Genomic DNA, 25424 nt, shown 5'->3' with positions numbered 1-25424 from the left:
AGAGGTCATTTGCCTGAGTGCCTGAGTCGGGGTGGGCCATATGGCTCGGGCAACAAGGACGGCAGATAGGTGGAGCCACGTGACGCCGGGACCTACGTGGTGCTGGTCCCCGCGCCGATCCTCTTCACACGTGTCGACGTCTCCCGCTCACTCCCGTACGGACGAGCACTAGAAAAGCACCACCTATCCATCAATCCGGCGCTACCCAACAAAAGAACACGGAACCGAGCCACTAGGAGCTCGAAACGTGGCCGCCTCACTCGGAGATGCGGGAGACAATGTGGGGTAGTTTTTTGGTTACTTCCGTCTTCTCTTTCTATTCACCTAGGAGATGCGAAAAAAGGAGAGAAGGAAATTAGGGAGGGGGGAAAAATTAAATTAAAAAAAAAAATATAAGAACAAAAGGAAACAGCGAACTCTTCCAAAAAAAGGCAATAAAAGAATAAGCCAATTGCCATTTATCGCAAGCTCTTTCTCGATCGGCTTTCCCCTCGTTCCTTTTCCATTTGTGGTAACGCCGTATATTTAAATCATCTCCCCCCTCCCCTCCCCTCCCCTCCCCTACCCCCCCTACCCCCCACTCTCTCTGTCGCTCTAGAAATCGAGATCAAGAAGTCGAGAGAGAGAGAGAGAGAGAGAGAGAGAGAGAGATGGTGCGAGGGAAGACGGAGATGCGGCGGATCGAGAACGCGACGAGCCGCCAGGTGACGTTCTCGAAGCGCCGGAATGGTCTCCTCAAGAAAGCCTTCGAGCTCTCCGTTCTCTGCGACGCCGAGGTCGCAGTCATCGTCTTCTCCAGCCGCGGAAAGCTCTACGAGTTCTCCAGTTCCAGGTCTCTCTCTCTCTCTCTCTCTCTCTCTCTCTCTCTAACAAATATCTCTCTCTCTCTCTCCCCCTCTACTTCTTATGTTTGATGTGGGTCTCACCAATCATCGATTTGGATGGTCACATCAAGATGACCATCTAGGGTTTGGGTTAAGATTGCTCATCATCATCACCAGTTCTACAGCATCTATATATATATATATATATATATTATGGCACTACTACCAAGAAATGGGTTAAATTTGTCTTTAGAAGTGCTGAGTTGAGACGACTCATTAGTGCTTGGAGTCTGATCTTTATAACCTTTTCAGCACAGTAGTCGGTAGCACAAGAAGTCTTCCCAAAGTACTACAGTTCTTGTAGATTAATTTTAGGCTGTACGTACGGTTACCTGTAGCTCAGTGAAGGACTCGATGTGAAGTTAATATCTCCATCTTCCTCATCAGATGATAGAAACTATATTTGATTAGCACTCAATTGATTTGCAATTTCTCTAGCTAGCTTTAGTGGGCATCATAATAGGAATACTTAGTTTCTCAATGCTACCTTTCATTAACATATAATTGGACGTAAATTTCGGGAAGTACGTAATAGATATGTTAATCATAACGTAAGGCACAAGATTACACAACTATTACTCTTAGACATTATTCATTATTAAATTGAAGAGGATCAAACACTAAATGAAACGTGTAATATTTCGTACACTTTGATATATTGGTTGTTAATTAAATACTAAAACGGACTTCGAGAATATTGCACATCTTTTTATCAGGGCACGCCATTATGGTATATTTTTTTCAGCTTTTTTTTTAATGAACTTTATTTTGGATTTCATATTAATAGTACATAGGAGTGTTGCATTCAAACGTTCAGTAACAAAATTTCAAAGCAAATCTTCTAGGATACTCATAGTACATTGGACCAACTCAAACTTCACCAAAGTTTGAAGGGTTTGGATCTTTTATTTACTAGCAAGTAATTTTCTAGGATTAGTTGTCTCCTCAGATCTATATCTAATTTTGATTAGATATCAGAGTCCTTGTTTCTATAAATTTATACCTATTCCATTAGTCCATCGTAACAGAACTTATTGTTATCTTTAAGGACGTGGCAATTAAACAGTAAACACAATATCTGGTAGCAGAATTCTCGGGTATACATTCTAGGAGATTTCTGTGAGTTTGTTGATAAAATATTATCTATTTCACTTATGACAACTTTTATATGAAGCATTTACTAGTGTGTATATTTTAGTGGCTAGCTGTGCTTCGAGTTCAAACCTTTGCACCCAAATATGTATTCATTGAACCTATCTCCATTTTGATGTTTATATTCATTTTGGGGAGTAATAGACTATGGCAGTACGTCTAGGATAAAGATAAATACATATAAGATCAAATCTATTTCCAAAATCCTTTGCCCTAATGAATTTATCTCATTTAGTGATTATATTCTTCCATAAAGTATGCACTTTGTATGTAGGCATAGGAGATCTTGTGTCAACTCATCCTGACATTCCAAAGTTACTTACTGTTATTATTTAAGAGAAATTTACTGATAAAGTTTAACAGGACTCTGCACTGAACAAAATAGAAAAATGAGGAAGGATTTGAACAACACATTCCCATGTAGTTAATTTTCAAGTTTTGATCTAGTTTCAGATTTTTCACTTCTTTTATGTACTCATTCATGCTTCTAGTCTCTTGAGACTCTTGCTGTTACTAGCGCAATTGTTTTGTTTACTTATTATACTTGTTTTGTTTTGTTTTAGTTAGCAAGCCTTTGTTTGTCTGTCAGTAAAATCTGCCTATATTAATGTTCTTTGCATTAATTAATTGTGAATAATATTTACCTTCATAGATCCTATATCCCATTTTGTTTGCCACCACTAACAACCACCACTAACAAAGTTATGAGGTGATCAGAAGTAGAAGGATACAATATTAGTGCATCTAGGCAGACTGCGAATACCTAAGTTGCTATTCTTAACCAAGATTAGAGACCAACCTAAAATGAAAGGTCCAGAGATAGTAATGCCCTTTTTGTTCATTCTCCAAGTTTATTATCTATTTTACAACACAGGAACATAAGATATAATAAGGTTAATCAAACCAACATATGATATTGCTACATATTATTTTATGAGATAATTGGTTCACAAGAACAACAATATCTAGATTCCTTGTTATGTTGGGTATTATCATGTCACCTCTTACCATTTCCTTTCAACAGCCTTTTTTTTTTTGTGGTCTTTTCTCTCTCAAGACCCGTTATACTTTAATATCATTATTCTTCCATTTTGAAGCACTATCTGATTTTTCTTGTACATGTCTAAGTAACATGAGGACTAAGACAAGTTGAAAGGATTAGTGTGGAATTGAGATGTACTGCTATTAGTCTTACAAACACTACTTCGGAAGATGGCATGAAGAATATTTATTGGGTTTTGCACACAAAGGAATTGAAGGAGTATATTTTTCTTCCATCATTTATGTAAGAATATTTTTGTCACTGTTGGTTCATAGTTATAGAAATCATCAGTTTGAGGGAAGAATTAGTGGTCAACTATGTAAGATAAGCCAAACCTTCTTTATGAGTAGAGCTGCATATAAAAAATTCAAACTTGTGGAAGTGTGTCAAGACAATTTGGCAGATATCCTCACCAAAGTTCATCCAAAAGCCAACTATGAAAAACTTGAAGAGAGCTCTATTGGTAACTAGCAAGTTTGATCGAAGAGGGGAAATTAGCTTTTAGCTTGCTACATCTTTTCATGTATGCTTATCTGAGTATTGTGTGTGTATATTTATGGAGATAGGGAGGGGGGTTAGAGAGAGAGAGAGAGAGAGAGAGAGAGAGAGAATTCTATATTAAAACTTAATATAAAAGGTCTATTTCATTGTAGTCCTAAATAAAACACTAAACCGTTAACATTTTACCCCGTCAAGTAAAATGCTGATTATATCAACATTTTAATTGGAAAAACGTTGATCTAATTAACATTTTAATTGAAAGAAAAATAGTTGAACAATTCAGTAATTTATTAGATAAAGAGGATATACATAAAATGTTGTAAAATTAAGTGTTTTTTTATTACAAACACTTAATGAGAAAGATATAAGTAAAATTATAAAGAAAAAGTTTGTAATATTATAACTTTGTGCACGGTTATCTATTTTAGTTATAAAAAATATTATTGTGAAGATATAGAAAAATTCTATTAAGTTAAAATAACATGACCATTTCATGCAGCGAACATTACTCAAAATCACAAAAACATAGATCATAGCTCTTCCAAATTTATCTTTTAAGTTTTTTTTCTGATAAAACGATCAACTATTCAATATTTATGTTTAAGAAGCAAGCGCTTAGAAAATGCTGTGAAGAGTTGACTGATTTATAAAATAAAATTTTTGGTATTTTTATATTAAATTTGAGGTATGGTGCACTTGGATCAATAAAATACAAAAGTGGGCTAGCTTGGTTCAAAAGTCAAAAGATCTAACAATCTTCTAGCTGATGAGTAGGATATGAGGACAAAAGCTCTTATCATGAGGTGACAAAAGGAGACTTTTCTTTTCCTCATTGGGATAACCTTTGGACAATCAGAAAGACAATTAAGAGCTAGATAGATGGATACTCTAGTGTTTACTGTGTGAGAAGTACAAGTGTTTCAATTGGACTATAGTGAGTAGGAATGTTTTGTATCTTCTAGAATGTGTACCATATTGGGCATTTGGGTGTGTAGACAACTTGGAAAAAAGAAAAGGAGGTGCTCAATTAGAGGCAGGCGATTTTATTTTCAAACCATTTCTCTTAAGTTTTGTTTCATTTTAGCAATAGAATTGAAACACAATCACCATCAAAATATATGTGGTATTCACTTGCTAATCAATATTTCTACATAGTACTATAATAGATAAGCCAAAATTTATCAAAATAATCCAAAGCAATAAATAATCAAGATATCGACGTGCCAAAACAAATCTTAGAATACATGTCTATACCCTTACAAATGTTTCTAGCCCACAAGGGGGCAAAAATTAAAAATCCATATAAATAAATAAATGACACAAACTCTATTTATCTTTGCCAAATCCTTTACTATCATGATTATGTCCAAAATCCTAGAAGAATATAATTAAAGGGTGATGAGCATAAAGCCCAGAAAGTATAATCTATAATAATTAAATAATAATTAAATGCATAAATAAACAGAACATAACATGATAGACTAATAATGCACCCTATATCAATATTTTCATAATGATAGCAAATTATTCTCACTTTCAATTTTCACAAGCATCTTGTGTATCATATCATATGCTCACACGGAGCATCAAGATAACATTACATCAATCATATACAGATTAGACGAAGGACAGACAACTAACGGTAAGGTTGCCAACACAACTTTGCAATATTGTATGACCAGTTATATATAGTCATTAGATTAAGGACCTCAGTTATAAATCCATACTCATATCTCATTCATCACTGCACTCCTTTCTATGATCATGAGTACACAATTCAAAAGGATGTCCTAACGCTTCGTCGTTAAGTACCACTAGAGTTACAACTCTTATCTTACAATCATGATTTCTAAATTATGTAAGTGTCTAATCTCCATATTTGGCAATGTTTACACCTTCTCATACTTGGTAAACAATATGTCTAATTAAGAGAGTAATATATACTAGTGAGGTGAGATTTAAGTATCCAGTGATACATGCATGTGGTGGTGTCTATTATCATATTAACATGACATGATTAGCATAATTGAAGTGCACACAATGTATAAAGCAAGGTTTTAATAATGGGGATCGAGATTGGTTGATCAAAAATACTAAATGGATTGACAATATCAGTCGTATTTATTGTGTATCAGCCACTTTAGTATTAGATAACTTTTAATGACATAAAATTTAAAAAATACTATAAAATACAAGGGAAATTCTAAGGATAATATAAATTATTTTATGTGAACTAAATGGGATTTCCTTTCTCAAAGTAAGTCTAAAAGTTGAAAAACTAAAATAATTTTCCTTTTGTCTAAAGAGTTCTACAACTCTTGTTCTACTTCTCTGTACTATCTCCCCTTATCTCTCAAGTATAGCCACTTAGCTAGCACTATCTTGTATCTCCTCTCTTTCTCTTCCTCTCCTCTTGTAGCATGCATATTCTCTCTCTCCTCTCTCTCTAGTCTCTCTCTCTCTCTATGTTGTTGCAATAGTTGAAGGGTACTTGCAATAGAGGAGAACAAAATAAAGGTTAGAGAGAGAAAGAATGATAAAGGGAGAGTGGGAGAGAGGAGGGAGGGCATAAGGAGAGAGAGAGAGAGATCGTTGGAGAGAGGGTCATTATCAAAGAGAGAGAGGAGAGAAAGGATAAAAAACAAAAGTTAGAGAGAGAAATAAGGACTCACTAGAGTCACCAGAGGATGTGAAAGCCATCGGAGATGATCTCTGAATGTCTACCGCTTATGGACAGCTCGACTCCCAGGTTTTATGCCGCTCTGCACTTATTCTTTGTGCGACCACTTGCGTCATGAACAACAGATCATCACGAACTCCATCATACGTTGAGTACATTGAGTTTTGAGTTGCATGAGAAGATCACCATTGTGGAGGAACGAGAAAAATCCGTCATCACTGCGAAACCACAAAGTAAGATTCGACGGTCACCAAAAGTAGAGTATTCTTGTATCATCAAAATAGTCCATTACATAAATTAACTTTCTTCTTTACTATAGGTGAGCAAAATAAAAAATTAAAGAAAAAAAACAAAAAGCTAATGCTTGAAAAAAAAAAAATCAAATTTCAAGAATTTCAAGAATTTTGACACTTTTAAAATTTCAAAATTTAATAATTTTGAGAATTTCAAATATCCGGTGACTTATCCCTTCCTTGGGGTCTCAACAAATATTTTTTCCCTAATCCACCCAACAAGTAACTATCCAAAAACTAATCAAGCCTATCCAAAGTTCAATTTTAACTTTCTTGCCCGTATCTCAAAATACTAAAATTTCCTTTATTTTCTCTTTCCTCCTTTAATCCATTAAACCTGAACCCACTTGAACCCAAACTCATATAAACCCAAACTAACTCAGCTCACCAATTCAATCCTCCAAATCCATTAGCATCCAACCCAATCCAGCCATTAGCTTTAACCCCAACCTCATTCCCACCCGTTAGCCTTAAATCATCTTCAACTTTAGCATATCTAAACCTAGCCCAATCCCAGCCCAATTGCTTCCTTCAATGAACTCTCCATGCCAACAGCTTCTCCATCGATGTCGTTGCCACTAGACTGCTCACAACCGATGCTATCACCACCAACATTGCTCTCTGCTAAGGCCGACATTGCAAGCATCTCTATGCTCCATCGCCGACACCATTTTCTCTAAATTCCACCACCTATTGCCACATGCTCATAGCCACAAACTCCTATCATCTACCACCACCCTATCAACTCCTCTTGTCCCCATGATCGGTGCCCTTTCTAAAATTGAAGATAAGTCTTGACATTAAAAAAATTTAGGTGTGAAACCCTAACTTAAAGGTGAAGCTATGAAACCTATCTCTAAGCATAATAATACCAAGGATGGCCGTGTTGGTCGGCATGCCCTGTGCCGACCGGCACTTGCCATGCCAGTAGAGGCACGACACTTGGCACGGGGTGTGCTAGTGGCACACCCACGTGCCGAGCCGTGCCGATCCGTGTTGATTTGGCATGGGGGCGTGCCGTCCGGCACAGCCTCGTGCCGGTCATGTGCCAATGTAGATATTTTTTTAATTTTTTTTTATTTTCATCAATCTTTATCAAATTAATTTTACTTATTTTCTTAACAAACATGATATGACATGTAGAACCCATTTTTTTAACTTTTTCTTATTTCTTTCAATTAACTTTTGTCATTTATTATTTTTGAAATGACAACTTATTTGTCATTTTTTAAAATTGAAATGATAATTCATCTGCTAGACCTAGACAACCACAAAGCTGAATTTATCAGAGACAAAAAAAAAGGAAAGGGACCATCTCAACCTCAATATGATTATAGTCAGATGAGGAAAGGACTTGAGTTTATAGGTAGCAGGACATCAAGAAAGGTGTGCCCATACGATTATATGAGTTCATCATCATTACCATCATATCAATCACACCCACCATAGCCATAACATCTTATTATATTTCATATCCACAATCTGCATATGCTTATCGTGTGCCTGTGCCTATGCTAGTTGTTCCCGTGTATATTCAATATCCATATCATATTATTGAAGAATTACAAAATTCTTATTTCTATGAAGACTATGTGAGACGTTATAATGAGCAATATTATCAGTGGATAAGTTTTGAAGAATATCGACAGTATTTAACGCAACATTCTTATGTTATTCTTGTGCTAGCAAATGATGTTTTTGATTCTCCTCATCATTCTACGTTCAACTAGATATTAGTTTTAATTATTGAACTATTATCAATTATGTATTGAATGTTATTATGTATTCAATTATATTATGGAGTGTTTGATCATTAATATTAATTTTAATGAATGTATTCAATTATATTATGTGTTGAATAATATTTATATTCAACTATTGTTTTATCTTTAATAAAATAGATTATTTACAAAAATAATCTAAAGATAAAATATTGTAATGTAGATTTTAAATTTTAATACATATATTTAGACAAAAAAAAAATCAAAAATTGACATACGAAAGACTCAAAAACATTTCTAAATATCCTAAAAAATTTATTAAAAATATTATAGGGGGCGTGCCATTGACACGGGAGGGGGGGGGGGGGGGGGGGGGGGGAGGGGGGGTGCGTGCCGAGGCATACCGCTTGGCACGCCCCGTGGTGACCGGCACGTGCCACTGGCATGACCATCACTGAATAATACTCGGCTTGACTGAAGAGACTTAGTAGGAACCCGACATACTAGAGCAGTATAAGAAAAATGTTAGTTCACTGAATGATAAGTTTTATCATTAGGATAATTTGGGTCTGAAACTTTAGTTTGAAGGTGAAAGTGTGAAACCTATTCCTAAATCTAATGATATTTATCTTGATCGAAGTGAATTGGAGTGATAAGAAACCATTAGACTGAAGCAATATAAGTGTTGTAGGGGACACACTTGACAGAGTTGCTCTTGCATCTTTTTTATGAGTATGGCTTGTTCACAATCATCACTATAAGAGAAGTAGCAGACGAAGGAGTTAAATCGAATAGGATAATTTTGTCGATAGACAATGTGGAATGGACTTGCGTTGATCGTGTGGCTATAAGACTAATTAGAGGCGCAAGGAGAGATCTCATTACAAATATTTTTGCTTAGTAAACTCAAAAGGTTTCCCAAGTTTCGATCAACAATGTCCATTTGGCAAACTCAAGGCTAAAGTGGATGGTCCTTTCAAAGTTCTTCGAGGAATTGGAGACAATGGCAACAAAATTAACCTACCAAGAGATTACAATGTTTCAGCTCCCTTCAACGTCCAGGTTCTTTCATCTTATCATAGGGAAAATGACGTTGATGAACTTCAAGGCAAGTTCTTTTTAACCAAAGGGAGAATGACACTTATAGTCTCCAAAGCCTAAAGCAATGCAAGTATATTCTATAACTCTTGCATGCATTAACTATCTTTTAGTTTTGACTATCTAACTTCTTAGCATTATGGTGGTAAATAGAGGGATGGAAATATTATCATAACATTTAATAGTGGTAGGGAAGTTAAAAGAGAAGGTAATAGTAGTAGTAAAGGGTGCAATCAATGGGTAGGGAAGCGAAAGCAATCTCTAACTCAATAAAAGAACAAATAGAACGATATCAGATGATATTAACCAAATATTAGCAAGGCTAATAGTAACACCAATTTGGAAAAACTCAATCACAATGTTAGCAATAATTGTTACGATCCAAAACCGGAATCATGATCAGCCATGTACTTCAATATGCTTGAGATACATGAAGCCTTACTAATACTTTCTAAGTACACAACAATAAGAATTAATAAAAATAAGAATTTAATTTATATAATAATTTATATAATTTAACCAAATAGAAAATAACTAATGTCATCAGTAATGTGTTTTTAAGCAAATTAAATAAACAAAAAAATTTATAACATAATATCCAAAAGAATGGAAAGGTAAAGGGGTAAGTCCTAAGTAGATGTGGGGTCCCGATGCATTTTGCTTAGTCGCCACGCTTACCATTACTTAAAATATTAGAAGAGAAAAAAATCTATTAGCTAACAACTATAGCTCAGTGAGTAGAATTCAATCGAAAGTCAATTAAATTTAAAATCTATAACTTAAATAAAATCTAATTCTAATGATATAAAATGACAATTTCACTAAGCATGTTTTTAAGGTAACAATCATAATAACAATAATACTAACATAAAGTCATATCTCATGACATGCTCAGTTTTAATATACTAAACTTTTTCTTAATAATAATAATAATATTATTATTATTTATCTCATTTGGGTCTATACTCTATGAATCCACATCGGCTAGAAGTCATCTTGAGATGGCGCTCAAGTCTTTTTCTTATAGCTGATCCATTTTTGGTCATCAGGAGGTGTCACTATGTGATAAACACAGCATATCTCTTCTACTAATCATTGAGAGAGATTAGAGTCACATTAAAAAGTATTTCGATCTAATTTGGGATTGTTTTTTAACCCCACTAGAGTCACCTAAGAAAGTCATCACAGTAATCTAAAAAAGGGCTTTTCCTGGACTTCCAGTTAGACTTAAATTATCACGGAAAGTCGCAAGTAATCTATACCGGGACTGTTTTCTAAGCCATACTAAATATCAGTTATATTTTTTTCCACTAACATTTTGCAATTTGCAAGAAGTATAGCGATGCACTGGATTATATATTTTCACACAGAATTACAATAATTAAATTGCACACAGAAAATATAAATTAAATTTGCATAGAGAAATATGTGGTCTGATAAAAAGTACGAAATACAGTATGAATAAATATGTGAGCGAACCCACTCACCTGAGTTTAGGTAAAATAACTAAAATCTCTAATCTTTAATCCACATACTAAAAATCACCACCTTTAGTAATAAATAACAATAAAATTAAATTATATCATGATTTTTAAAACTTAAAGCTAAATAAATTGTTCAAATGGTCCAAATCAAGCCTAATTAGGTGGGTTGGGCTGCGGCTGGCTCACAGTCCTTTTTTTTTATAATAATAACCGAGCTAGACCAAGGCCCAACCCAATATTTAAGAAGGACTGGGCCCGCAGCCCATGACCTAATACTAAGGATCGGGTCAGGTCTTCGGGTCCTAAATCTAGACTCAAATCCGAAAGGAGAAAAGGTTAGCTCGGGTTAAACCCAAGTCCAACTCTTCTCTCCCTCGATGAGAATGACGAGGGAGAAAAAGAAAAAGAGACGGATGGAGAAGGAAGATCGTCGGTGATCACGGTCGCTGGCAGTCCGTCTACCTCCCCAAAGCCCTCCTCGCGACCATGTCGACCACGCGAGGTGGAGGAGAAGTCATCAGTGATGACCCACAGCCTTAACCCATGGCTGACGACGATGTGAGCCACGAAGGCTCTCTTGAAAGGCAATTATGGCATGAGGCCAACGATGTGGAGCTGCTGAGCATGAGCTGTAGCGACCCGAAGCTGCTAGTCGATTTGATTTGCCGAACCCTATCAAACTTAAATTAAATTTGAGGGGTAGAAGAGGGCTTACCAACGAGTCGCGTGGTAGTCTTTGATTACTTTGACGGCGCTACAGCAGTTTGATTCTATGGCGACAACTCCAACAATAAAGAAAGAACAAGAAGAAGATGAAAAGAGGAAATAAGTGGGCTAGGGTTGGTGGATAATAGAGGATTTAGGGTTTTTATAGGTTAGGTTTTAATTCTAATCCAAATTTGATCTGGAGTAGCCAAAAATCCCGCAGCCACCCTTCTGTTGCGTGATGGAGAAGAAGAAGGGAAGGAGTTTTCACATGTAGTGCATGTGCGCTCTTTTCTCTCTTAAATTTTTTTTTTCTAGTTATTACAATAATTATCCAAGACAATCACAAGTAAGAATCTCAAATATATACAAACCACAAAGAAGAGAATACAAGAGATAAGATTTACGTGGTTCAGTTACGTGTCTACACTATGAGTGATGCAAATCTTTAATCCACTAAAAGAGATGCAAAAATACAATTATTTTCAAGCCTCCAATCTCCCTTAATACAATAGATATTTTCTCTCTCAAAAGTTCTTGATCCTTTTGCCCTATACCCATCTTAATGGTATTTATAAGACTAACTTATGAAGGGAAAACTCTGTTGGGTATTTAAACGGTTACCCTGGTGCATTGGAACGCCCTTTTGCAAATCTCTGTAAATGCGAACGCTTTGTTCGAACGAACTTCGAATGCCTTGTAGAATTAAGCCAGAAACAACAATTTTCCACCTTGGCGAAAATTCCAAGACTTCAACCAAAAACTTTATCTCTGTCATTGCAAAGAGATTGAAGAAACTCCAAAGAAATGCATGGCCTACAAATTTATGTCCGAAGACGCCAAATCTAACACAATCAATCAAATGTGATATTAATCAAGTCCAAACATTGTTAAAACTTGACCTTTGTCACTATTTTTACCAACTTATCTTCAAGGTTATCTGCAATCTCAATCTTTCAAAGAGAAATATCACCTTCCTCCAAAATTTTCCTCACAAAATAAAATTGGAAGTTGATGTGCTTCGTCCTAGCATGATGAACTTAGTTCTTTGCTAAACAAATTACGTTTTTACTATCAAACCAAGCAACTAAATAGCCTCATTTATAGCCTATGTCACTATCTTATACTCTTCCTTTATAGTTGATAAAGTAATAGTTGATTATAAGTAGACCTCTAACATACCGATCCTCTCGCAAGTGTGATATTCGGTAGTAGATCTTAGTTTGTCCAAATAACCTGCATAATCCGAATCTACATATCAAACAAGATGTAGATCAAGTTTATCATCTTTTACAAATTCCAGACTAACTCCTAAAGTACCATGTATATGCCTCAAAATCCACTCCATATCCTACTAATGACCTTTCCCTGGAGTATGCATATATCTACTAACAATACTGATGGCTTGTGAAATATCAGGCTTAGTGCACACCATTGTGTACCTTCGATATAAAATCTCGCTTGACATCTGTGGTTAGTGACATAGGAGCACTTGTACTAATTGGTTTTGTCTTGTTGTTAATGCCAAACTGTTGTATACCTTCTTCAAATAATGTTCTTGTATCAAGCATATTGTCCCCTTTCTTCTATTTCTTTTGATTTCCATGCTGAGTATTTTATTAGCTTCTCAAAGATTTTTTATTTCAAATTCTTTATGCAATTGGAGCTTTAGTTTATCAATCTTCATTTTGCTCTTAGATGCCATTTACATGTCATCTATATTTAAGAGCAAATAAATAAATAAATGATCCATCTTGAAGCTTTTTAAAATAAACACAATAATCATGGTGGTTCTCTTATACTTTTGCTTATGTATAAACTGATCAATCCGTTTATACCATTGCCTTACAGATTGCTTCAGGCCAGATAAGAAATTCTTCAATTTGCAAATCATATCTTCATTTCCACTGACTTTGAATCCTTCTAGCTGGAATATGTAAATATCCTCGTACAAGTCGCCATGCAAAAATGCGATCTTCACATTCATTTGAATTAACTCTAGGTCATATTGTGCAACCAAATCTAGTAAAATTTTAATGGAGGAATATTTCACAATTGGAAAAAAACACTTTATTAGAGCAACTCCAACCGAGCTCCAATATTAGCTCCAAATTTGGAGCTAGGAATAGTGGGGCTCCAAATTTGAAGCCCCACCAAAAAAATGGAGCCAGCTCTATTTATCTTTTCAGCTTTTTAAAAATACCAAATTTGCCTAATAATTATTGCATTCAATAATTTTAATTCTATCTGTATCTTTTATTAAATAATCTAGTTAGTTAAACTAAGTATATAATTAGTTTTACTAATCGGTTTTTAATAAAAATAATACCATTGGAAATGTCCCATCGAGACCTTTAAATTGAGTCTAATATTAAATTATTTTTGAGTTAATTTAAATTTTAAATTTTTTATTTTTTATAAAAATGAGTCTAATAAATTATGTGTCCTAAAATATAATTACTCAAAATTATTTCCTAATGTAAATATTAAATATTAAAATACATCAGATATGAAATACATCAAACATGAAATATATCAAATAAAAAATATATTATAATTTATATTCCTTCGTTCCCGTGCCTTTACCATAAGTATTCAATCAGTGCATTTCGAAGCTCAAAATGAGCCTCTCTATCTTAGATCTTTCTTTGTCAAGCAAGGAATTATTGAAATCGTTCATCATCATTGGCTTCCAACTCTTTAATGACTGGAGGTTGAGTAGAATCAACAATATCTGGTTCCTCGTCCTGTTCATCCTCTATAGTCATATTGTGTAGTATCACATAAGCAATTATAATGTCGGTGGCTATGGAGATGACTTACAAGACTATTAAACATTTATTGTTTAAATTATGAAATGTTAGTTTCTGCTTATTTTATGTAATACAATTTTGATATTTTTAGTTAATGACATGTAATGCTTATTTCGATGTTTATTTCGTGTAATATAATTTTGATGCATTTAATTAAAAAAGTAGTAATTTAAAATTACTTCTGAAACGATTGAATATTAGTCTTATTTTAAAGATCTTGATGGGAGTTTTCTAACCATATATATTTTATTAAAAAATAATAACACTTAGAGGACCTATTAAGTAATTTAAAATAGCTAATATAAATATATATATTATATTATTATTTTAATAAATATAAAGTCTGGTGCATTGGAGTGCACCGGGCTCTTGCTCCAGTTTTGGCTCCATATTTGGAGCCCTTGGATTCCAAATATGGAGCATCCGTTGGAGATGCTCCTATAGTCTATTCCTTCTTTCTATGCATAGCCCTTTACTACCAATCTAGCTTTGTATCTCACACCGCCTTTTATCTTAGGATCTCCCTTCTTGGTGTATATCTATTTGCATCCAATTGCTTTCTTCCCCTCTGGAAGTTACGCTAAGTTCCATGTGCTATTTTTATTAAGAGATTTGTTTCTTCATTCATAGCTACCTTCCAATTTTCACTTTCGGCATTTCTCATGCCTTCTTTGAATGTAGTGGGTATATCTTTATCAACTACTGAAAGTGTATAAGCCAACATATATAAACATCGTGTTGGTTTTCTTATCTCTCTCCTGGGCTTTCTTATTGCTATGAAATCCTGCCCATATGTCTCTTGCTCAATATCAACGTCTTGCAAATTTAAATCTTCATCTCAAATGCCATCATTTATAGAGGTATTCTCTGCCTTTCTATTACCAATTGAACATCTTTCCTTTTGACTTTTCTTCAACATTACTGACTCGTGAAAAATAATGTCCCTACTGGCAATCACCTTCTTCAATTTCGGCCTACAAACCCTAAATCCTTTCACACTTGTGCTAAAGCCAAGAAGATGCCCTTTTGGCTCTAAGATTCAGTTTTTTATTCTTGACATGGTAATATTCATGACAACCAAAAATATGTAACGAATTATAATCCAAAACGAGTTTATCAGACTATATTTCCAATGGGCTTTTCCTATTGTTTGCCAACGAAGGTAATCAGTTGCTCAAAACTCCTTGCCTAAACTAGCATCGGATAACATGCACCGTACCTTTTCTTTCTGGTAGGGTACAATTTAGGCGTTCGACCATGCCATTTTGCTGAAGTATTTTTCTAACAGTAAAGTACTGCTCTATTCCTTCTAATTTACACAATTTATAAAAAGATTTGATGTGTATTCACCACCATTATTTGACCTGAGCTTCTTGATCCTCTTTCTAGTCTAATTTTCAATCATCTTCTTCCAATTCTAAAATATTTCTAGCACTTTATGCTTATGGTCATAGTGTACACCCAAGACCTTCTAAAGTAGTCATCTATGGAAATCACAATTTAATATTTTTTGCCCAAGGAAGCCTTTCGGGTAGGTCTTCAAACATCGATATGAATATAGTTCAAAATGTCTTTGGTTCGACGCATTCTGTAGCAAACTTGACCCTTGTTTGCTTGCCTATAACATAGTATTTGTAAAATTCCAACTTGAGACTCTTCACACTCTTTAGCAATCTTTAGCTTACCAAATCTTGCAATGCTTTCTCTCCCGAATGCTAACCTAATATGTCATAATTTAGTTAGAGTTGACCACATCAACTGAGTTGTTAGAAGCCACAACTACACTATTGATATTTGTAGAATCATGCAAGAAGTATAGATTACTTCTTTTTATACCTTTCATTACAACTAAGGCTCTCAAAGAAATCTTCGGTGCTCCACCTCTCAAAGTAATAGTGAAACTTTTTAATTCCAAAACACCAAGTGAAATAAGGTTATTCTTTAACTGTGGTATGTACCAAACTTTTGTTAGCTCTTTCATAGATCCATCATGAAGATTTAGGCGGATGGTGTCAATGCCTTTAGTTCTACATGAGCTATCATTACCCATGAATAAAACTCCACTTGAGATTTTTTTAAAGATGGAAAACTAATTTCGGTTATGACACATATGATATGTGTACCCAGAATCCAAGATCCATTTATCCATGTCACAAGCAAGAGTTGAGCCTATCAATGTACTAAATGAATCCTTATCATCCAAATGTGCCACATTTGTCTTTTTAGGTTTCTTCTCCTTGCTCTTCAATATAAAGTAATCCTTCTTTCAATTCCCTTTGTTACGACAATAGGAGCATTGGTCTTTTGAAGGTATTTTTCTATCTGAAGATGCACCCATTATCTTTGAATGAGATTTGTCTCTCTTCGGAAAATTTTTATTCTTTGATCTACCCGTCACCGACAAAGCATCTATGACAACTCATTAGTAGTTTGTTTATCTAATTTTGATACTCATTATTGATCAATGCATTTGCAACATTATCATAATGAATAAAGTCTTTTCCATATAGCAAAGTAGTAGTGAGGTGATCATAGGTATTCGAGAATAAATTTAAGAGTACCAATGCATTATCTTCATCTAAGATCTCCACATCCAGATTTGCAAATTAGCAAGTAGTTTGTTGAGGAGTTTAAATGCCTGGCTGTAGGCGTTCTAACCTTATGCTGAAATCGGAAGAATTTCTTCAAAAAGAGCTGATTTTCAATACTCTTTGTCTTGGATTTGTTTTCCAATTTCTTCCACAAGTTCTTTACTGAATTTTTGTTTATAACAAAATACTTTTGATCCTTTGCTAAACACAGTTTAATAGTACTACAAGCTTGCTTGTTCATTTTATCTCATTCTTCTATGATTTGTTCAAGCTTCTTCTCTAATGTAATGTCTAATTTTTGTTGAAATAAGATTTCATTATTTCACATTACCACATTCCAAAATTATTTGTGTCGTCAAACTTCTCTACTTCAAATTTTGTATCTGAAACAATTTTTCAGATTTGAATGATTTCGGCATTCTTTGCAAAACAAAACACCAAATCCAATGCTATCTTCAAATCCAAAAGGTCTAGGTTTGAACCTTGGGGTCTGATACCACTTGTTGTGCAATCAATGGGTAGGGAAGCGAAAGCAATCCCTAAACCAATACAAGAATAAATAGAATAGCAATGGATGGTATTAAATAAATATTAGCTAGGCTAATACCAACACCAATTTAGGAAAAACTCGATTATAGTGTTAGGAGCCGAGAGCAATAATCATCTAAGACAATCACAAATAAGAATCTCAAATATATGCAAACCATAAAGAAGAGAAACAAGAGACAAGATTTGCATGGTTCTACGATGTGCTTACATCCACATGTGATGCAAAATTTCAATCCACTAATAGAGATGTAAAAATATAATTATTTTCAAACCCCCAATCTCCCTTAATACAATTAGTACTTTCTCTCTCAAAAGCCCCTTGACCCTTGATTCTTTTTCCCTAAACCCATCTTAGTATTATCTATAAAACTGACTTACGAAGGGAAAACTCTGTCGGGCGTTCAAGCGGCTGTCTGAGTATGTTCGAACGCCCATTTGCAAATCTTTGTAAATACGAACGCCTCTCAGACATTCGAACGCTTTGTAGAAAAATAATAATTTCTTAGAGATATGTAAAGAGTTTCTTACCCGTATTACATAGCACTAAGAAACTATCATTTATAGGCTTTACTTCTATTTTTCTGGGTGGATTCCAAGTGAAGAAATGTATCCTCATCTCCAACATAGGGGATTCTGTGAAGGAATAAGTGTTTATGTGACATATTTGTATTCCACTCTCTAGTCTCCAAATTACCCATCGTCAAATTCAATTCACATATTTATATTTAACATCTCTTCCAATCTAAACATGAAATTTTCCATCATGTTGCCTGATTTCGCTCGAAAGGGGAGAATATTATTTGCCACTCGTGTAAATCCTTATCTATGTTGTACAAGATCACGCTTTTGGCCACTTTCAAACTTGTGCCTGGGACATCTGGAAACTTAAGGATTTTATAATCATATTTCGGTTCAGACATAAAGAGCATTTTATCAGGTAGGTTGCAGTGAGCACACATTCTCCCTAGAACTTGAAGGATAGAGATGCATGCATTGGAAACACAATGCATAGTTAAACTTCAAGAAAGTGATGGTTTTTACACTCTACAAGACAATTTTTGAGGTGTGTGTACATAGGCTCTTTTATGCACTATGCCATGCCCTTGGAACAAATATTGTGAATATAGACAAGCAATTGTATCTATCAGATTTAAATCACATTAAATAAACTCACATGTAATGAGCATAATAATCAACAATGCTTTAAAGTAAAGTAATATGCACCCAAAGTTATCACAATGAATTAAATAAAAAATGAACCAAGTATTGCTTATACTTGATTGAAATGGTAAATGAGCTTGCGTAGCAAGATTGTGGACGGATACTGTCAAGTGACAGAGAAAGGCCAAGAAGTCAGTTCTTTGAAGGATGACCAAGATGTTGATGGCAAATCTGGGGGTTTATCTTGCTGGATATGGTTAAATATAAGGCAACGATTGGCCGAATATCTACCAATTTAGCTGCTATATCAGATTCTCCATCTACTCAATACATTTCAGCCATAGAAGCCAAGAATTTCTTGCAACAAACACTTTTTTTTAACATTTTTTTTGACTCAGATGCAATCTAAGAAAACTAGTATATCCACAATTTATTTCCAGAAGTGTAGAAGCTTCATCCAAATGCCATCTGCCAATGTTTTCAAATTTTTACACAATCTGTTGATTATATCTATCATGTGTTGAATGCTAATGAGTTACCAAATTTTGTCTTTTTTATTTGATTACATATTAGATATATAGCTTAAGAAAAATATATTTGTAAGTTTTTCATCTGCAACCAGCCTTGGGCTTATATCACCCACCATGTTGCTCACTATCTATCGCGCGCCATGAAATCTCTTGGTTGCTGTATATCCGCCATACGCGTTTTAGAATATTGTCTACCATAAGGGTGCATTTTGTTTGGGAGATATAGATGGTGGAGTTGCATTAATTATCCGTGTGTCCCACGTATCTCATGTTTGGTATGAAAATAGCGGACTGAGGATTACTATATTGCCCTTGTATAAGAAATAATCAGTTGTACCTAAATTGCTGATTGACCTCTTAGATCTCATGAAAGACCCCTTATTCTCTGGTTTTGCTACCATTTTCCAGTGTGTTGTTGCTAAGTCCATCTCAATGTTATCTTTAGCTACTAAAATTGGGCACACAGTCATAAGAGATAACTACTCTTTTTTGTACTGATTGTATGCTCTACTTTGTTGACTAAATGTTACTGTCCTATCCTGGTACATTATTTTCTAATAGTTTCACAAACTGAAACTTTTCTATTTTGGATATTTTCAGTATGCTGAAGACAATTGATCGTTATACAACACATTCAAAGGCGTCCTACGGCAGCAAGAAACCAACAGAACAAAGTATCCAGGTGAGGATTTCCAATTCTTTGCTTAACTAACACTTAACAATTTGGTCTCTTTAGCCATATTAACTGCCAGTAATACAAGAAATCTTATTGTAGTAAGTTTAAATTGCTATAATGTAACATTCTCTCCCTCCCTCAATATTTGCAAGCATACTTACATACAAAGACACATTCACAGACACTCACATAGGTTAGTTAGAATCTACTAAGTTAATCGAGAAATTTGGGAGGTCTAAATGACGATTTCCTGCTGCTCACACCATCGGAATCAAACCTCTTATAGAAGCACCAGAGAATGAAGAATAGTGTTGAAATCATAAGTTTAATTTCACAATCCACAGTAGTATTGAAGAATAGTGTTACATAAGTGGTAACAGAGGTGAACATTGATATGGCTCCTTCAACAAGTATAAGCAAAACTAGCAGTGATACAAAAAAAATGCTCAGCATAGCAGATGTTATATCAATGTACTAGCATTATATTGTTAAAAAATGCAGCAGTTGAAGTCTGAAGCTGCAAGCTTGGCAAAGAAGATTGAGCTTCTCGAAACCTATAAAAGGTACTGACTTGAACTTACAAGAGTAGCTGAGTTGAACAATTTAGACACGGAAAGATATAAATTGTTGAATTCTGGAAACTTTCTGCAGGAGACTCATGGGTGAAGGTCTGGGGTCATGTACTTTGGAGGAACTACTTGAGCTAGAAGCCCATCTACAGAAAAGTCTAAGCAACATCAGGGTAAAGAAGGTAATATATTAGCATTTGCTTTGGTGCATAGTATCTAGCTTTGGCGAAAAGTTGCAATTGATGTCAATTTATATTATGTGCACATAGCAATGGAAGTTGTTGGAGAAAATTTCAGAACTAGAAGAAAAGGTCAGCTACTGCCATTTCACTGTTGTATTTTTCTATGAAGTCGAGACTTCAATATATTTCATGTCCTAATGCTAATTAAGAAATTTCATCTCATCAACAGGAGAGGATGCTTTTTAAGGAGAATGCACTGCTTCGAGAAAAGGTAGTTAGTAAGCCGAATAACTTTTTTGCACATCCTTTAATATGTCATTGCAGCATAGGATTTTCGATAACAGATGTTTCAATGACAAATTTGCATCTGATACCATATTTTGTTTGTTTCTTCAAGGTAAGAGAGTATCTACAGGTAAATGCACCAGAAAGGGTTGTTCCAGATGTTCAAGCTTGTCAAAATATGGAAGTAGAAACGGAGTTATTTATCGGACGGCCAGGAACTAGCGAGACTTGATGACATCTCCTTCAGTCAAAATTCATATATCATTTGGTGATGTCAGACAGTAACTGTATTATCTTTTCTTTTCTAAGAATAAGAAGAAAAAGAAAAGAGTAGCGGTATCTCAACGAGTTATTCATACTTTTACTCTATTTCTAATTCAGGGTTCTTTTAGCAGATGTGAAGAACATGCATCACAATTGTTCTATAAGATAGAAATAAGATATAATACCAAAGTGTTTGAGGAATAACAATTCCTTCCTTTGTATCATTTGCAATATAGGGCATAAGCAAGGGAAGTCTAAACAGAAAGTAGAAAAGGATAACTCTGAGCTTCTCTTCAAAATGTTCATAAATTGATAAATTACAGCTCTCTTTATTTCCTGTCACTTGGTAAAAATCCAAGAGTTTGATGCCTAACAGAGTCTAGGAAGTGAGCAAATTTGAAGGCTTCTATCAGTAGTAGTCCTTAAAAGGCAAGTGAACTAGAAGTATTTTGATTGGTAAGGAATTAAATAACAGCCTTAAGAATGATGATCTAATTGCTTTACTGATAGCTTCATCCTGGTTTTACTCAGCCTAATGCTTCTCTCTTGGTGCAAAAGAAACAACTAAGGATATAGAAGATTTGGCTTAAAAGGAAAAAAAAAAGTACAGAAATTGAAGTATAATTTTTATCTGGGCTCCTAGAAATGAAATGAATCTATCAAACTTTGGACAAGATTTTTCCTATTGCACCCCGTATACATGGCGAAATAAGGACTTGAGAAGAATCAGAGAACACCAGCAGAGGTGGTTAATATGTTAGAAAGAACAGAGAACAGAGCTAGTGAGTTTGACTGGTAAACATAACAAGTACTGAAAAATCATATACAATTTATATTGGTTTAAAGGGACTTGCTATGAAATTTCGGAACATTCTCAAAATCATATATACATTTATTACAATACTATCAATTTTCCTCCTTTTAGATGCTAATCTGAAATGTCAAAAGTTTCCTCAAAAAAGTCTAGGAGTGGGTGAGAATAATATTCATATGAGCTAGAACAAGGAAATTTGGAAGTAAGTTTTACCAATGATCCAACTCAAGAAAATATTAGATATATGATGTTTAAGCAAAGACTAGATCAAAAACTGATTCTGTTTTCAACTGTAATCGGAGTCACAATTCTTTACTTCAATTAGAATCACATCCAAAAATTTATTTGTCTAGGTTCATTTAAACAAAGACACCATCATCACCCATGACACTTGAAATATAATACATTGTTAAACAATACTTCTCCTACAATCCAGTATCAATTTGAATCATGTATAACAACTTTCCATCACCATTAAAAAAAAGAAAAAGAAATGAAGAAGTAGAAGAAGAAGAAGAAGAAACTAATTACAAAAGTTTTAACTAATTAATGTGATGATCAAACATTATATATCTCTTCACATTTGAGTAAAATTCTATTCTATTCTCCTCCCATATAATATTCCTCAGGCAATAGCAATGCCCTACACAATGGACAAGTGACCTGCCCCATATCCACCCACTTATCCACACAACCCTTATGGAATGCATGCAAACAATTCCCCAACTCCCTAACCTCATCCCTTGCTTGCAGTAGCCCTAAGCAAACAGCACAAACATCCTCCTCCTTCTCCTCCTCATGACATGAGCCCTTCGGGAGTCTCTCAAAGTTTAGGACCCGAAGCCTCGCCTTGATCGTCGAGGCGGTTATCGGAGGCGAGGGGGAGGCCAACGACTCGATCGCCGCCGATAGGGGAGACGCGTAATCTTCGATGCCTGAGCTGAGGCCAAGGTAGAATAGAGCAAGGAAGAAGGCATGTTTGATGCAGTCAAGGAACTGGATGACAAGTATAAGAGGTTTTGGGAGGATAACACAATAGCAAACTGATGGGAAGCCCATGATGAAGGTGGTGGTGGTGGTGGCCGTCTTGGGAGAGAGAGAGAGAGAGAGAGAGAGAGAGAGAGAGAGAGAGAGAGAGAGAGAGAGAGAGAGAGAGAGAGAGAAATGTGAGAATTAAGAGGACCCTGAGAGGTGGGGCATATATATAGGAAGGTTGGTTGTGAGGTTAAGATAGAGAGAGAGAGAGAGAGAGAGAGAGAGAGAGAAGAAAGAAGAAGAAGAAGAAGAAGAAGAAGAGAGAGAGAGAGAGAGAGAGAGAGGGTGGTTGACAAGCCATGTGCTCTCTGAGGGTTTTATATGGTGGAAATAGTGAAGGAGCTTCTCAAATGCTGCCGACTTTGACTCCTCAACAAAGTTCCCATGGATTGATAATGGAGATGAACTGAGTGCTGAGAATAATTAATGGATAGATTAAGAAGACGGCGTTGTCATCTTCTTTTTTATGTGTCTGTATGTCTATTGAAGGTGTGAACTCATAGATAGATTACTCTACAAAACTAATCCGTTTAGGTAGAAGTGGTGTTTGGAAAGAGAGAGAAATTATCCTTATCCCCATTTACTATTGTTAGAGTTGGTTTATCTACAAATAACACTTCAATAAAAGATTTACTAAATATTAACCTCAACATCTACACAGGATTTCAACTCGTAATCTCTACGGTGATCTATCCAATGAGCTATAGTAAATGGTAGATTATTTTAAATCAAATGAACATCTTACTATAAGGGTAGAAATGGTCTTGAGAGAAATCAAAAGTTAATCACATGGTAATCACTAAATATTTTTTAATAGAAAATTTTAAGAGGGTATGTGAAATGTAATTAATTTGATATGGACCAAGTTGTAATGTGGTCTCTTTGATGGTTAATTAATGATAGGTCGCCGACGTAGTCGTACTTGTTTAAGTTATTTTCGTTATGTCATCTAGGTACTGTTAATTTATATTCTTCTCTTATTATAATGGCTATCATTGGGGAATAAACACAAAATTGTAGATTAAAATAAAAAGAAAGGAAATATAATTGTTGAGAAGAATCAAGAATTAAGCTAATTAAAGGTGAGTTATTTTGTCGTCTTAGTGGCTATCATTCTGGAACAAAGAGAGAATAAGCATGAAAGAGGGAATCAATTACTAAACTATAGTACAATAATTATACTATTTTGGTTGTTAGTTTACATTATTGAGGATTATATTTGTAAATATTAACTAATTACTCTTAATCCTGAATTATGATTTATTTTAATTCTATGAATGAAGTTGACAAAAAAAAAAAGTAATCCTAGGACACTTATTGACCTAACCCCACAATAATTAACTAAGTTTACTAAATTACCATTAAGAAAACCTTAATGTGTTGTTTAAGAAGTTTAGACATTGCTATTGTACTGTAGACAGGAGTACTTTAGAAGTTAAACAACAGAGAAGAGAAAGACATTAATATCTTTGGTATTTCAATTATAAGAAAGAGTGTAAGAGAATATTGTGTCTATATTTTATGTGAGTAGATAGATCTACATTAAAAATATAATATTATAATTAATTCTTTTTATATTCAAGTTTTCACTCTTCGAGGGAGTAAGATTTTGTTGTTTGAGTAGGATTCACTTTTTCTAATCTTAGAAGGATTTAAAAAAGATATGATTCTTAGTTTAATTAGATCTCAATAGATATGAAATGTTCAAAGTCAAATCCTAGTCTTAGTAGGTTTTAGCTTTCTTAATCTAACTAGGATTTAACTTTGATTTGTACTTTCTATATCTATTTAAAGCTAGTTAAACTAAGAATCATATCTTTTCCAAAGTTTTAATTAATATTAGAGCATATATTAGATTCATGTTTTTTTTTTCTCAATTTCAAATGGTAAATATATTGTCCCTATTGTTAACAATTGGTTGGATAGTTCTAAATTAATCACACTAAAGTCTTATAATTCTTTCTCTTCTCCATTCACTCTTATCTTAGCAAAATCATAGATCTAGACCATGACTTCCAAATATAATTTGTTGAACAAAAAATCATAAATCTCTCGTAGAAATTCCTTAGCGATTTTTTTTATATATTCATATAATTTATTGAGTTGAAAACAATTTTATATTTGAGTCACCCTACTTTTTAACACACTTAGTTCTATAAAATAGTTTGGTGAAAAACTCTAATGTTTAACTATTTTAAGTCTCTCAAATTTTCTTTTATTATATGTTTAATTTACCTTGAAACTTTAATTAAAAAATTGGAAATATCAATGACTAGGCTTATATGAAAATCTAAAAAAAAAAACTTAAAAAAAAGGCTAAATGTAAGAGAAAATATTTCATTATAAATTGCCGGATCCAATTACTGAATTGAAAAACGACTTATATAAATTTTTA

General features: G+C 34.3%; 2 protein-coding genes across 3 annotated transcripts; one reads left to right on the top strand and one right to left on the bottom strand.

Annotated features, from left to right (window-relative positions):
• The first annotated feature begins 644 nt into the window (after nt 1–644).
• Nucleotides 645–21387, top strand: LOC140772747 (MADS-box transcription factor 50-like). 2 transcript variants are annotated; one of them, XM_073114975.1, is made up of 7 exons: nt 645–832; nt 19805–19886; nt 20385–20443; nt 20532–20631; nt 20719–20760; nt 20861–20902; nt 21029–21387. In XM_073114975.1, the coding sequence occupies exons 1-7, from the start codon at nt 651–653 to the stop codon at nt 21146–21148; spliced, it is 627 nt and encodes a 208-aa protein (XP_072971076.1). In that variant the 5' UTR covers nt 645–650; the 3' UTR covers nt 21149–21387. The 2 variants fall into 2 exon arrangements, with proteins under 2 accessions (XP_072971076.1, XP_072971067.1); XM_073114966.1 differs by having other exon boundaries at nt 20382–20443.
• A 985-nt stretch (nt 21388–22372) lies between these two features.
• LOC140774876 (brassinosteroid-responsive RING protein 1-like) lies at nt 22373–23151 on the bottom strand. Its single transcript, XM_073118042.1, has one exon. The coding sequence runs from the start codon at nt 23051–23053 to the stop codon at nt 22595–22597; it is 459 nt and encodes a 152-aa protein (XP_072974143.1). The 5' UTR covers nt 23054–23151; the 3' UTR covers nt 22373–22594.
• Between the last annotated feature and the right edge of the window lie 2273 nt (nt 23152–25424).

Source organism: Typha angustifolia, chromosome 2 (genome assembly GCF_048772165.1).
Source record: "Typha angustifolia cultivar Huaian chromosome 2, ASM4877216v1, whole genome shotgun sequence".
Classification (NCBI taxonomy): domain Eukaryota; kingdom Viridiplantae; phylum Streptophyta; class Magnoliopsida; order Poales; family Typhaceae; genus Typha; species Typha angustifolia.
The sequence above is the reverse complement of the archived record's forward strand: the minus strand, read 5'-3'. Positions and strand labels throughout refer to the sequence as shown.

What these genes read in the sequence shown, in the direction of transcription:
- LOC140772747 (XM_073114966.1), top strand. Translation starts at nt 651, where the DNA reads ATGGTGCGAGGGAAGACGGAGATGCGGCGGATCGAGAACGCGACGAGC. An exon ending in TACGAGTTCTCCAGTTCCAG is followed by an intron (nt 833 to 19,804) that starts GTCTCTCTCTCT and finishes GGATATTTTCAG; the next exon opens with TATGCTGAAGACAATTGATC. An exon ending in TTTCAGAACTAGAAGAAAAG is followed by an intron (nt 20,761 to 20,860) that starts GTCAGCTACTGC and finishes TCTCATCAACAG; the next exon opens with GAGAGGATGCTTTTTAAGGA.
- LOC140774876 (XM_073118042.1), bottom strand. Translation starts at nt 23,053, where the DNA reads ATGGGCTTCCCATCAGTTTGCTATTGTGTTATCCTCCCAAAACCTCTT.